At 42.5% G+C, this 11,840-nt stretch overlaps 1 protein-coding gene and 1 pseudogene across 6 annotated transcripts in view; one reads left to right on the top strand and one right to left on the bottom strand.

Moving 5' to 3' along the window:
• Positions 1-375: 375 nt before the first annotated feature.
• LOC147021727 (uncharacterized) overlaps positions 376-11,840 on the bottom strand; it is a 236,041-nt gene continuing 224,576 nt past the window's right edge. For all 6 annotated transcript variants that reach the window (XM_085892001.1, XM_085892003.1, XM_085892000.1 and 3 more), the window contains 2 exons: positions 3,924-4,028; positions 376-2,899 (listed from right to left, as the gene is read on the bottom strand). In XM_085892001.1, coding sequence (XP_085748127.1) covers positions 2,426-2,899; positions 3,924-4,028 — 579 coding nt within the window. In that variant the 3' untranslated portion in view covers positions 376-2,425. The remainder of the gene's footprint in view (positions 2,900-3,923; positions 4,029-11,840) is intronic.
• On the top strand, positions 9,756-10,340 carry LOC147021729 (zinc finger BED domain-containing protein 5-like; annotated as a pseudogene).

Here is an 11,840-nt window from a genome sequence, read left to right as displayed (position 1 = left end):
ATGTAACAAAATTCATTTGGTGTATAAAAAATTACAAAAAATGGACGACAAATATTACAAACTTGGCACACAAAACACTGTACAATGCCAAAGCACGTTGCTAAAACTGTGGGAAACAGTGCACCAGCCAATGTGCCAAATGGCACGGAAAATATTCCTACATTGATGGAAGAGCGATGAGCTCGCTAAAATGACTGTCATAGTGAGGAAAGTGCATCCTTTCAAATCAACGACAGTTCAGCAAGAATTGTTTTCTTAAAACTCATTTTCTGAGGCATGAAAAACTAGCTCCAAATTTGAGTCATCAGACTTCAGACATCAGACATCCATGTGGTGTGCCAGGTTTCAGAGATTAGGTTGGTCAATTTGCCTGTCCATGGGCATCAGTACCATAACTTCAGAAATAGTTAATCTATGAAATTGGTAAAATAATAACTTTCATTTTTTATTCACGAGTATCTGCAGTACCAATAGAAAGTCTACACCCCCTTTCCAAACTTTCACCTTTTGTTGCCTTATAGCCTGAAATTAAATTGCATTAAATCAGACTGTTTCCAACTTTATTTACACTTTGTAGCCCACAACTTCCAAATGAAAAACAAATTCTACAAATTTCAGAAAATGAATTAAAAGTACAAAACTAGAATATCTTGGTTGGAAAAGTAAGTGTCCACCTCAAAGCCTCGTATATATCTCTGAAGGGAGCGGCGTCATTCTGCAGAGAGCAGCTGCGTCGGTAAGCACGATTAACGAAGAAGCCGCACAGCAGTTGGTGAGGCCTGGTGTTGAATATTGCCTCACAAATTACCTTACGTGCGTTTCCCACACAGAGAGCTGCTCGGTGCCATTTTGGGGCGCATCTTTCCAAGCAGGACGAAGCAGCTCGATCACAGCATTCAATAAAGACCATCTCTGGACAAAGCTAAGTGCCAGAATAAAGGAAGGATTTTCTTTTTTGTTTTCCCCTTGTCTGGATCAAAATATTTAAAAAAATAAATAAATGAGCAGTAAATATTTGTCTGTCATTAAATCCCCGTTTATTTTAAGTTGCTGTGTCCGTGTATCTGTTGTGGGTTCGAGTATCAACCCTTGTGCTGTGCTTCCGTCGTTCCGCCAGTGCCGCCCTGCCCCTCCCGTGAGTGCCATAATCTCTGAGGATCACGTGTCCGCCTCCTAAAGAAAACTGATCGGCGATCTGAGCTGGCCTAACCACCAGGCTGGGCTGGTTAACCGCCAGTCCACCACAATCGGGCTGGGGGGGGATTAAACTAACCGCCAGACCCACGACAATATTCTAGTTTTGTATTTTTAATTAATTTTCTGGAATTTGTAGAATGCTTTTCACTTGGAAGTTGTGGGTTATGATATGTAAATAAAGGTGGGAAAAGTATGATTTAATGCAATTTCATTCCAGGCTATAAGGCAACAAAAGGTGAAAATTTTGAAAGGTGGTGTCGACTTTCTTTTGGCACTGTACTGTACAACATTAAAACCTTGTCCTTCCAAAATATAATCATTAACCCCACACTTTTCTCATTACTTAGTGGTCACTATTGTATATACAAACATGTATGGAACAAACAGAAACTACTTTTCAGATTGTTCCAGAACTTTGGAGGATTTTGGATTCGCTTTCACTTTGGTCATGAAGATCCAGGACTGTACATACAGGGCTTCTTCTTTTTTTGTGTTTTTGCAATCGTTTTAAGATAAAAATGCAAGTAATTCATTGACAAAAATTACCATAACATTGTAAATTGTGTTGGGAAGGAGAAAGAAAGGAAATAAAGAACATTAAGATTATGATTGATGTTCTGGTGCTTTTGTGTCTTAAAAAAACAAAAAAACTTTTAACAAGCACAGATCAGAAGCACCACCAACTGAAAAGACACTATAAAAGCAAACGGTTCTAACTATTTTCTGAAATAAAGAAGTTGACGGTGCTTCTATGTCGGTATGTCTTTACGACAACAACAACAACAACCTCAAAAGACTTTAAAGGGAACAATAACTGGCTTCATAATGATCTGAGCTAAAGAAAACAGCATCTCATTACTCCACTGTAAGAAAAGAACAATGGTAAAACACGTGACAATGATGATCAGGAACCAATTTCAATCTTTCCCTTCACACAAAGAACAAAGAAAGCCAAGTCGATGAAATAAAATTATGGAACTGCTTAATTCATTCATTTTGGATGCAGCCTGCGGCTGCTGGTTATATCACTGCTGGAAGCGTGGCTTTGCCACTGATGCAATGCCCTCTGTTGCCAGTAAGCTATGACTCATTCTGCTGATCTCAGAAGGATAACAGGCTGAGTCAACCAACCTGGTGTTTTTGAATGGCTCAAACTCAAGATCCTAAGATCTTAAGCCAGCCACCTTTACTATTAAACCAAACACAAGACTTATGGAACTGATGCATGTCAGGCTTTAAGGTCAGCACACTGTGGCTCGCAGAATGGGCTAAAGCGTCCAAATGCATCCTTGGCACGCACAGTGAAATAGTATCTGCTACCAACCATGAACTGTGTGAGTGTGCAAGCCATGGGAAGCGGAAGTGCTTGCACGTCACCAATCTTCTTCCACTGTGTTGCCGCTCCCTGCTGGATATCCTCATGGTAGGCATAAATATGGTAGCTTTCCGCAGGGGCTCTGTGGGGTGTTGTGCTTTCCTGCACAGGTTCTGCCACACTCCACTGAAGCACAATGGCACCCTGGTTGTCAGCACGCCCCAGCTTCAGCAGCGGTCGTGGGGGTGGCAGTGTCCCCATGGCCTCATGTGGTATTGGAACCGACAATGGGGGTGTGTTGGGGAGGGGTGGAGGGTGCCGAATGCTTGCTTCTGATGGTGGTGCCTGTGCTGGTGGTGGTCCACAGGTTGCTGGTGGTGGTCCCATCTGTGTACAAAAACAAAAACCAGAAGGATTCAGCAAAAAAGAAAAGAGTAGCTTCAATATGGTTTATTGTGCTTACAATTCATACAAATTCTTTGCTATCACAGATCTTGTACTATAAATTTTAAACTGTTCACTGGGTTAATGTAATTTTTTTTGAACAGATGGTCTTTCTGATGTCTGTCTCTTTTTTTTCATAAAAATAGTCAAGGCTTGTGGAGGAACTATAATGCTGAACAGATCAGGATGCAACAGAACAAAAGGAACAGGAGAGAGGGAGTGGGGGGAGGGGGGTAGTGAAGAAACTGCAACAACAGAGTTGAAGGATAAAATAGGAGGAGATTTGGAAAAACAATGGGTGTGGGGAGATATGATATGAGGAGGAAGGGAGGATGCATGTGGTGGACAAGAAGGATATGGAAGCAAATTCTCAGTCAGGGAGAAAAATGGAAATGTGGAATAATGTGCACTTGGGGATGGGGAGGTCGTGGATTAACAGAGGTAGAAAAGATCATGGTTTTGGTTGGGGGTATCTAATATGGTGGTGAACAGCTGTCTTGAAGACCTGGAGGGAAGAGTGACATTGAAGAGAATGTGGAAGTTGGTTCCACAGCAGACAGGGAAAAAGAGGAACAAATGAGTGGAGGTGAGCAGTGATTGTGGAGAAGCAGTGATTTGGCCAAATCCCACAGCTAACTTCTAGTTATTTGTACAAACTCGGCATAGGATTGACTGCCTTGGCTCATCAGGACTCATCTGCAGAGTTTTCAACTGTTCACATCAGATTCCTCAATTTTCAAATCAGAAAACTTATGCCTATGTTACCTTTTCATTAATTTGTTTCAAATGATGCTCCATTAACTGATTTCTGCTTTTGTTTGATTATTGAATGCAGATGGACCAAAAATAATACAAGTTGATGTTTTAAATTTGAATCCACTAATGCAAAAAGTGTAAAACCATCTTCAAATATATTATATTGCAGTATAATTGTCATTTATCATTGGGCAATCCTAATAATCCTTACTTGAGATGTGCTGCCAGCATAAGTTGGAGGAGGAAGCACATGGTTGCTATGTGGAACTGTGTTGGGTACATTCTGTCCAGTTCTGAGGGCCATGCCACTGGCAGTCTGTTAAAAATTGGAAGAACACCAAACATCAGGATCAGTTTGACTGCAACAAGACATGCATTCCTGAAGAAGTTACTGTAAAGTTGACAATGGCTGATCGCCTTGTGTAAATAAAGGGAACAAGACATCTTCCATCAATATGAAGTCATTAATTGTCTCACTTGCTGCTCCAAAAAGGAATCAGGAAGTTTGTGTCTCACATTCTAAAATGGAACTAAAGATTATTTTGCTCAACTTTCTTTTCTTGCATATGGCTTGATGAATAGGAACTTAAATATCTATGTCCAAGTTTGCTCACTTATGCATGGCTTCATTGGAGGCCAAGCAGATCACCCCAATGCCCCGACTGAAATTTCAAAGTTCGTACTGGTTCACGACAGCGTTTACGGTCAGGATTTTCGTAGTTGCATGCCAGGCTTTCTTGGACTTTCCATTTATGCAAAAATAAACAGGCCTCACATGAGACCTGGAAATTCGTTTTTGTGTACATGATTGCTTTCAGGGTAGGTCAAATCCAGGAGATTATTCTATGAAGTCAGCAATATGGACAAGATGTTATTTGAGTTGAGGTGTTCATCTAACTCCATTGCCTTTGTTCTACTTGTATTATATGAAATTCCAACTCATTAAGAGCTTCTGTGCTCCAGATTTTCATGATTTAAAACAGGAGTTTCATAAGCTTTGATGGATGTAGAGATTTGGATTAACTAGGATAACAAAATGTTTGTCAAGGGATCTGTTTTGTCTATGGATGGAGGAATGGTTGAGAATACAGGTAGCCATGACAAAGGCAGTGATTTCAATGTGCCAGTGATGGTCGGAATTGCAATGTTTCAAATAATGCCAAAGTATTTGGTATGGCTTCTCTCCCTAAACAGGGAGCCACACACTGTGATGACATCTTTAAACAGGGACTCTATCCATTATCTTAAACTGATGTATATCTGTGGTGAGGTCAATGTAAGAAAACTCACCTTCTCCTGCTGGAAGGCAAAACCCACTGATGGCAACCTGCGGTCTCAACGCACAGCCTGGAACCATTGTGTAGCTATCTTATGTCGAGCCAGGGCCTAACATTAGGTTCACATGTGATCCAAATACTCCAACCTCTCAACACCTATCAAAGCCTTGGAGGAGCTCATAAAGTCCGTGTCTGGTACAGAATCTCCTTCCATTCCTTCCCTCCTAAATGATGGAGTAATGCTGGACACAACTCCAGAAAATGCTGGAGTAATGCTGGACTTCTTGAACTCTGTCTTTACGGAAAAGGCCAAGATTTCAAATCCATCCATTCCAGCATTACAGAATATTTCCTACAGCATGTGGGGTTCTCCCCTGCCATAGTGGAGAGGTTTCTTACCCAGGTCAACATCTCTCCTGCAACTGGCACTGATGGCATAAGTGCTCTAATCCTCAGGAACCACTGTGCTTCAGTCTTATCATGCCCTTTCTCCTCTCTATTTAAGAGGTCCCTCTAGGATGGGCAACCTCCTCTTTGGAAAATTGCAAACATCACTCCTTTTCAAAATAAAAGTTCCAAAACTGATGCCCACAACTACAGACCTTTCAGCCTTCTCTCCAACCAATGGAATCCATTATTACAGCTGATCTCAGACACTATCTCAAATCCAACTCGCTAATCTCTGACAACCAGTTTGGTTTCCAACCTTGGCATTGCATATTAAATGGATTTCCTGGACCACAAGCAATAGGTTATGGCCATCTCTTTGTTCACCTTTTGAGCCTTTGACACTGTTTAGCATCCAGGTTTGATTTTTTTGTGGTCTTCATTTGGTATTCAGGGCCCCCTTCTCAAGTGCTTGTCTGATTTCCGCATGAGTGGAAATAGTGGGTAGCCCTTGATGGTGTTCTTTCACATGATTTTTCCTTTCAGATTCAATGGCCACAAAGCAACATCTTAGGACCTACATTATTCTTGACCTATATCAATGATCTGTTTCATTCTCTTGAAAACCAGTGTTACCATTTTGCCAATGACTCCACCCTTTCTAGAACGATACATCACAGTTGTGAAACGCTGGGGGCTGCTGAATCATTTTCATCATATCTGGACAAGATAAGCGGCTGGTCAGCTACTTTCAAATAAATTTCAATGTGGGTAGGTCACAAGCGTTCACACTGTCTCCACAAGGATCGGAAATTAATCTATCCAATCCACCTCTCTGGACAACCACTAGAAAAGGTGCAATCTCTGGAACTTTTTGGCCTCACTAACTGCCAAAACCTTTCATGGGAGGATCGTATCACCAAGCTGGCATCAAAGCCAAGTCACCATCTGCTTAACCTACGTGACGCTAAGGCATTCCTGATCCACACTGAGCTCACCACTGTGCACATGGCTTTTATATGAGGATCCATGCAGTATGGTTATCACACTTTGGGCTAGTGCTTTTGCTTCCCATCTTGCTCCTTTTGAGGTCAGAGAAAACAAGGCCTTCCACACCATTAGCATATCATGACAAGATGCAGATTCCCAAGGACCATCACTCTCCCACTGGTGGCAGATTGATGGCTCTCTATTTTATACAAGCTCACATCTGGCTTTGCTCATCCTGCCTTCTTTAACCTCTGCTATCCCCAAGTCACCAAAAGTTACACGTGTTCCTCCAGAAATCCTCATCTTCTCATCCTCCCAAAATCAAGACTGTTTGTCCCCTTGCCTTCACTCATCCCTTTATTCTCCTGAATGTGGAATTATAATTATTGTTCTGTTCCAACCTTTACTTCAATTGCTGCAATCTTGATTTTCGGCACCAGAATCAAAGCAGGAAATGTGATTATAGATATTGGATACCAATACAAAAAAAAATCCCTCAAAGATTATATTACTCCACAAACATTACTCTGACTTATATAAACAAAAGTACAGGTCAACTTTCAACCACCCTGACATATTCATGCCTGCACACTTCCTTAGGTGCATGTAAGCTCGACACTGTGCAAAGCATATGGTTACATTAATAATTTTACTTTTGGAGCATAATGGAATTACTTGTCAGCAGTGGGATGGGAAGCAAATGTGCAGCATTATTGTGTTTGCTCCATCTTTCTTGTAACTGCATTAATAGGCCAGCGGTAAACCTCGATAAAGGGCTATATTTTAGGAGTTTAATCAACCGGCTTGACACAAAGCTACAACAGGTCTCATATGAAAGATGGTGATCTCAGTAACACATTTAGCCCTGTTGTCCTCATATTTTGGTGTGCGGTACATGAAATATTCACATTTGAAGGATACACCCGTCTGAATATTTGGACCATTTCAGAAAATCACATAATTTCCCATAAACTACAAGACAAAGAGCCCTCTTCCTACTATACACGTTTGGTATTGAAATGTGTCGATTGGACAGGAGAATAATGTAGTATCACAACCACATCATTATATGTAAATTCATATGACTTTATTGACAAAATACGATAATTTTCTAAATTTTTAGGACCGCCATAAGGAAAATATCAGAGAAGGCGATTTTTCAAAACCGATGTTGACATTGCTATGTTCAGTAGACATCCTTTACAATATTAAAGAAGATATGATAAAACGTGATTACATAATTATCATCCTCACCATCGCTCTCATCCATGCACTGAGGTTGTCCTGCATGGTTGTGCAAAAATGGACACTAATGAAAGGCTATAGCTAAGCAATTAGTTAAACCTAATATATCTATTTTTTTTAATTCAATTCCTTCTCTTCCAGGGTTGTAGAATCCCAATGCCAACGCAACATGCACCAGCAGCAAAATAACTTTCAGATCACCAAGAAAAGCGGATCTATTTGGCTGGTGGCTTATCTGATGGTTCGCTTACAGTAGTGGTTCTCAAAGTGGTCCCTACCACCTCCAGTGGGCGCTGGGAACTTTCAGGGGGATGCTCCAGACTCGGGCGCTGGCAATGATTTGAGGGGGGGGGGCACTGGCGATTTAGAGGAACAGCGGCGATTAGGAGCGCTTATTGGGCTTCCTGCAGTCTAAACAGGTTACCCGGCGCCATTCGGCAAATTGGCCATACAATGCCCGTTGCGGTCCTCCTCGTTTGCCGTGGCACCGTCCAGAGAGAAATTAAAGACAGGCAATGGGACAGTTAGGCCTTTTTGTAAATAATGAACACATTTTAAAATGTATTTATTCTGAAAATCATTAAGTTCTTCAAGCATATTACAGACTTATTTACCAATAATGCAAGTCAGTGTTTTTTTTTTAATACACACATGGTGTGAATACCATATACATGTGTTATGATCCGACAGCGCAATCCCCAGCGAAGTGCGAGTAATAAGGTAGCGCGGCATTGTGTTTTAGGTGCGTGTTGTTGTAGCTACCGTTGGAAATGTGAAGAAAAACATTTTTTGACGTGCAAGGTGAAAATCGATGCGCGCGCTGACCAGAGACCGGAAATATATAATTATTGTTTGGCCTTATCACTGGTGTTAGTCTTTCGACATCTTGGCGTATTGATTTCGTCATTCAAAAAAGCTTCACGTCCGGTCAGCTTCAAGATGTCGGCCTCAAAGAAAAAGTTTTGTCAGTATTCCGTTGAATACATCAAGTATGGATTCATTCCATCCCTGACGAACACGCAGTTACCGATGTGTTTGTTGTGTGGTATCATGCTGTCCAATGAAGCAATGAAACCATCTCGACTGAGCGAGCACCTGAGTAAAAAGCACAGTGATAAGGCTCGTGCAGAGGTCAGCTATTTCCAATCGCTGAAAGAGAAATTTGAGAAGCGATCCACGGTAACGACAATGTTCAAAGCCAGCCAAAAGCTCGTGGATAAAGGGCTGGAAGCGTCGTATAAGCTGTCATTGCTCATCTCCAGATCTGGAAAACCGTATTCAATCGGTGAACAGTTGATCAAACTGGCTGTTGGGGAAGTGATAAAAACTGTCATGGGCCAGGATCCGTATCCAATTCTTTCATCGATTGTGCTCAGCAATGATTCCGTGGCCAGGCGGATTGATGAAATGTCATCAGATGTAGAAGATAAGCTGTGTTGTGAGCTGAGAAGCACGCACTTCGCCATCCAGCTGGATGAGTCCACTTTGCGTGACAGTGAAGCTCTGTTACTCTGCTACGTTCGCTTCATCCATGATCAGGAAATGGTGGAAAAATTGTTGTTTGCCCGCTCTCTCCAGCCCGATACGAAGAGTTCTTCCATCTTCCAAACGTTGGAGAAGTACTTTACTGATAAGAACATACCGATGGAGAACATTCTCGCTTGTGCGACGGACGGGGCACTAGCGATGGACGGGGCACTAGCGATGGTTGGCCGCCAGCGTGGTTTTATTGCGCTTCTGAAGAACCAGGTACCATACCCGTGTTCGCCATTCACTGTGTCGTGCACCGCCAGCATCTTGTTGCAAAATCTCTCAGCACCAGACTTCATACATCACTCCAAATAGTAACCAAAGCAGTGAATAAAATCAAGGTGTCGTCTCTGCATGATCGGCTGTTTCATCAGCTTTGCCAGGAGAATGATGAACCATTCGAGAGGCTCTTGTTGCATACCGAATTTCGATGGTTGTCCAAAGGCACTTGTTTGACCCGTTTCCATGCCCTCTTCTTGACAGTGGTCGAGTTTCTGTGGGAAATTGATGCAGAGTTATCGGAGAAAGTGAATGTGATTGAGCATGATGGGGCTTACCTCGCTGACATATTCAGTATACTGAATGATGTCAACAAACAACTCCAGGGTGACCATATGATGCTGATTAAAGCAAAGAAAGTGATCGGCGCGTTCGTAACCAAGGCAACTCTGCACAGGGAAACCCTCGGCCACAGAGATATGTACCACTTTCCCCGGTTGGCAAAGGAAACTGCTGTTTCTGATGAAGAGCTGCTCGTTTATTGCAATCACCTTGAGAAGATTCGTGGAGATATGGAGCAGCGTTTCAGAGACATGCTAGAACTGTCGGTGCCAGCATGGGTGATCAACCCATTCAAATGTGACATTCAAGATGTGAAGCGCGAATTACAGGACGAAATTATCAACTTGTGGAATGATGATGAGGCGAAGGCAAGATTCTCACAGCATGAATACGCCAAATTCTGGATTCTGGAGCGGGGCGAATACCCCGCAATGTGGACAGAGGCAGACCTGCTGCTGATGGCATTCCCCACATCATACCTCGTTGAAAGAGGGTTCAGTGCCGTGATGGTGCTGCTGACCTAGTATCGAAATCGCCTTGACATTACCAAGAGGGGCGATCTGCGTCTCTACCTCACTGAGATGGAGCCAGACGTTCGTAATCTCGCAGGGAGTCACCAGGCCCACCCTTCACACTAATGGTATTTGGGCCTGTGATAACAGATTCCCAGCTTACCTCACCTGGACCTATTCTGCTGAAACATTGTAGGTAGAGCAAAATAATAGAAAAGTAAAGGAAAAGTAAAGTAAAATAAAGTAAAATATTATGCAGAAAATATTTGGCTTCTGTTATTTTTGCTTCCTATCTACATAAATTCGGACTATCCTATTGCCCACTGGGTGTCCGACCACGAACGATAGATCAAGGGGGCATTGGGCCGGTCCAAGAGGGCAGAAGGGGCGGTAGTCAAAAAAAGTTTGAGAACCACTGGCTTACAGCATGCCTTTCATCTGCAGGAATGTATCATGACAGTCAACTCGCATCAATGCAGGAAGAGGCAGATTCTCGAATATTTCTAAATGTGAAGCATGCCGATGATGAGTTCAGACATAACAATGTGCGTGGGTCCATTACAATAAAATCAGCAGACAATGATGTGCTTGTCTTAGCAGTCCACTACTTTCCACAGTTGCAGGACACTGCCGAAATATGGAGAGAGAAAAGAACATCAGCAGGATGCAAGCTTATCCCGGTCCATCAGATATGTTACAGCTTGCTTCCACAAACGTATACCCGGCTTCCTGCGTTTCATGCCCTGACAGGATGTGACTCTGTATCAGCATTCTTCGGCTATGGTAAAAAGAAAGCATGGAAAGCTATGAAGACACTGCATCTTCAGAATAATGGTCCACACCTCGAAGTCCTCGCCACTGACGAGCTCCAGGAGGCAGTGGCTGCTTCAAGACATTTAATCAGTGCCACGTATGATTCTCAAGGGAAATATATGGATGCACACACAAATTTGAATGATCTTCGAGAGAAACTCGCAGCAACCAAAGATGTCCCAGTGCATATGTTGCCTCCGTCCGAACCAGCTTTTCTCGAACATGTGAAGAGATCCGTTCACCAAACCCGAGCATGGATGAATGCCCACCTGGCAAATCCAGAAATTCCCACACCAGAGGGTCGTGGATGGTACAGAGGAGAAGGTGTGCTGCATCCCACATTGTTTGATGGACCCACATCAGCGGAGATGTTAGATGGTCTTGTGTGTTCATGCCATGGTATTGAACCATGTACCAACAGCTGCAGCTGCTCACAAGACAGTTTGCCTTGCACTAACGAGTGCATGTGTGCCACCAGTGACAGGCAGTGTGGCAACGAACTGTCACATGGTGACCAAAATGACACGGACAGTGATGGTTGAACATATCGAGGACACTCGCTCAAAATATATGTTGGAGTTCATTTCTTGTAGAACAATGTGTATTGGTGTAACATATAGTTATCACATGACTTGTGCAAACTTCAGTCACTATAGCGTATAATTTGCTGGTAGAAATTTGTTTCAAAATATTCTCATTATATTGATATGGTAAACTGAACACATAAAATAAAGAAAAAATATGACAATTGGCAGATATTTGTTTCTGTAGTTGATGATTTTCGAAGTTAGCGGTCCGGAAATTACGCCTTTT

This window comes from Eptatretus burgeri, chromosome 8, assembly GCF_056783735.1.
Source record: "Eptatretus burgeri isolate ZD-2024b chromosome 8, Ebu_testis_v1, whole genome shotgun sequence".
Taxonomy (NCBI): domain Eukaryota; kingdom Metazoa; phylum Chordata; class Myxini; order Myxiniformes; family Myxinidae; genus Eptatretus; species Eptatretus burgeri.
Note: the sequence above shows the minus strand (reverse complement) of the source record. Positions and strands in the feature narration are given on the sequence as shown.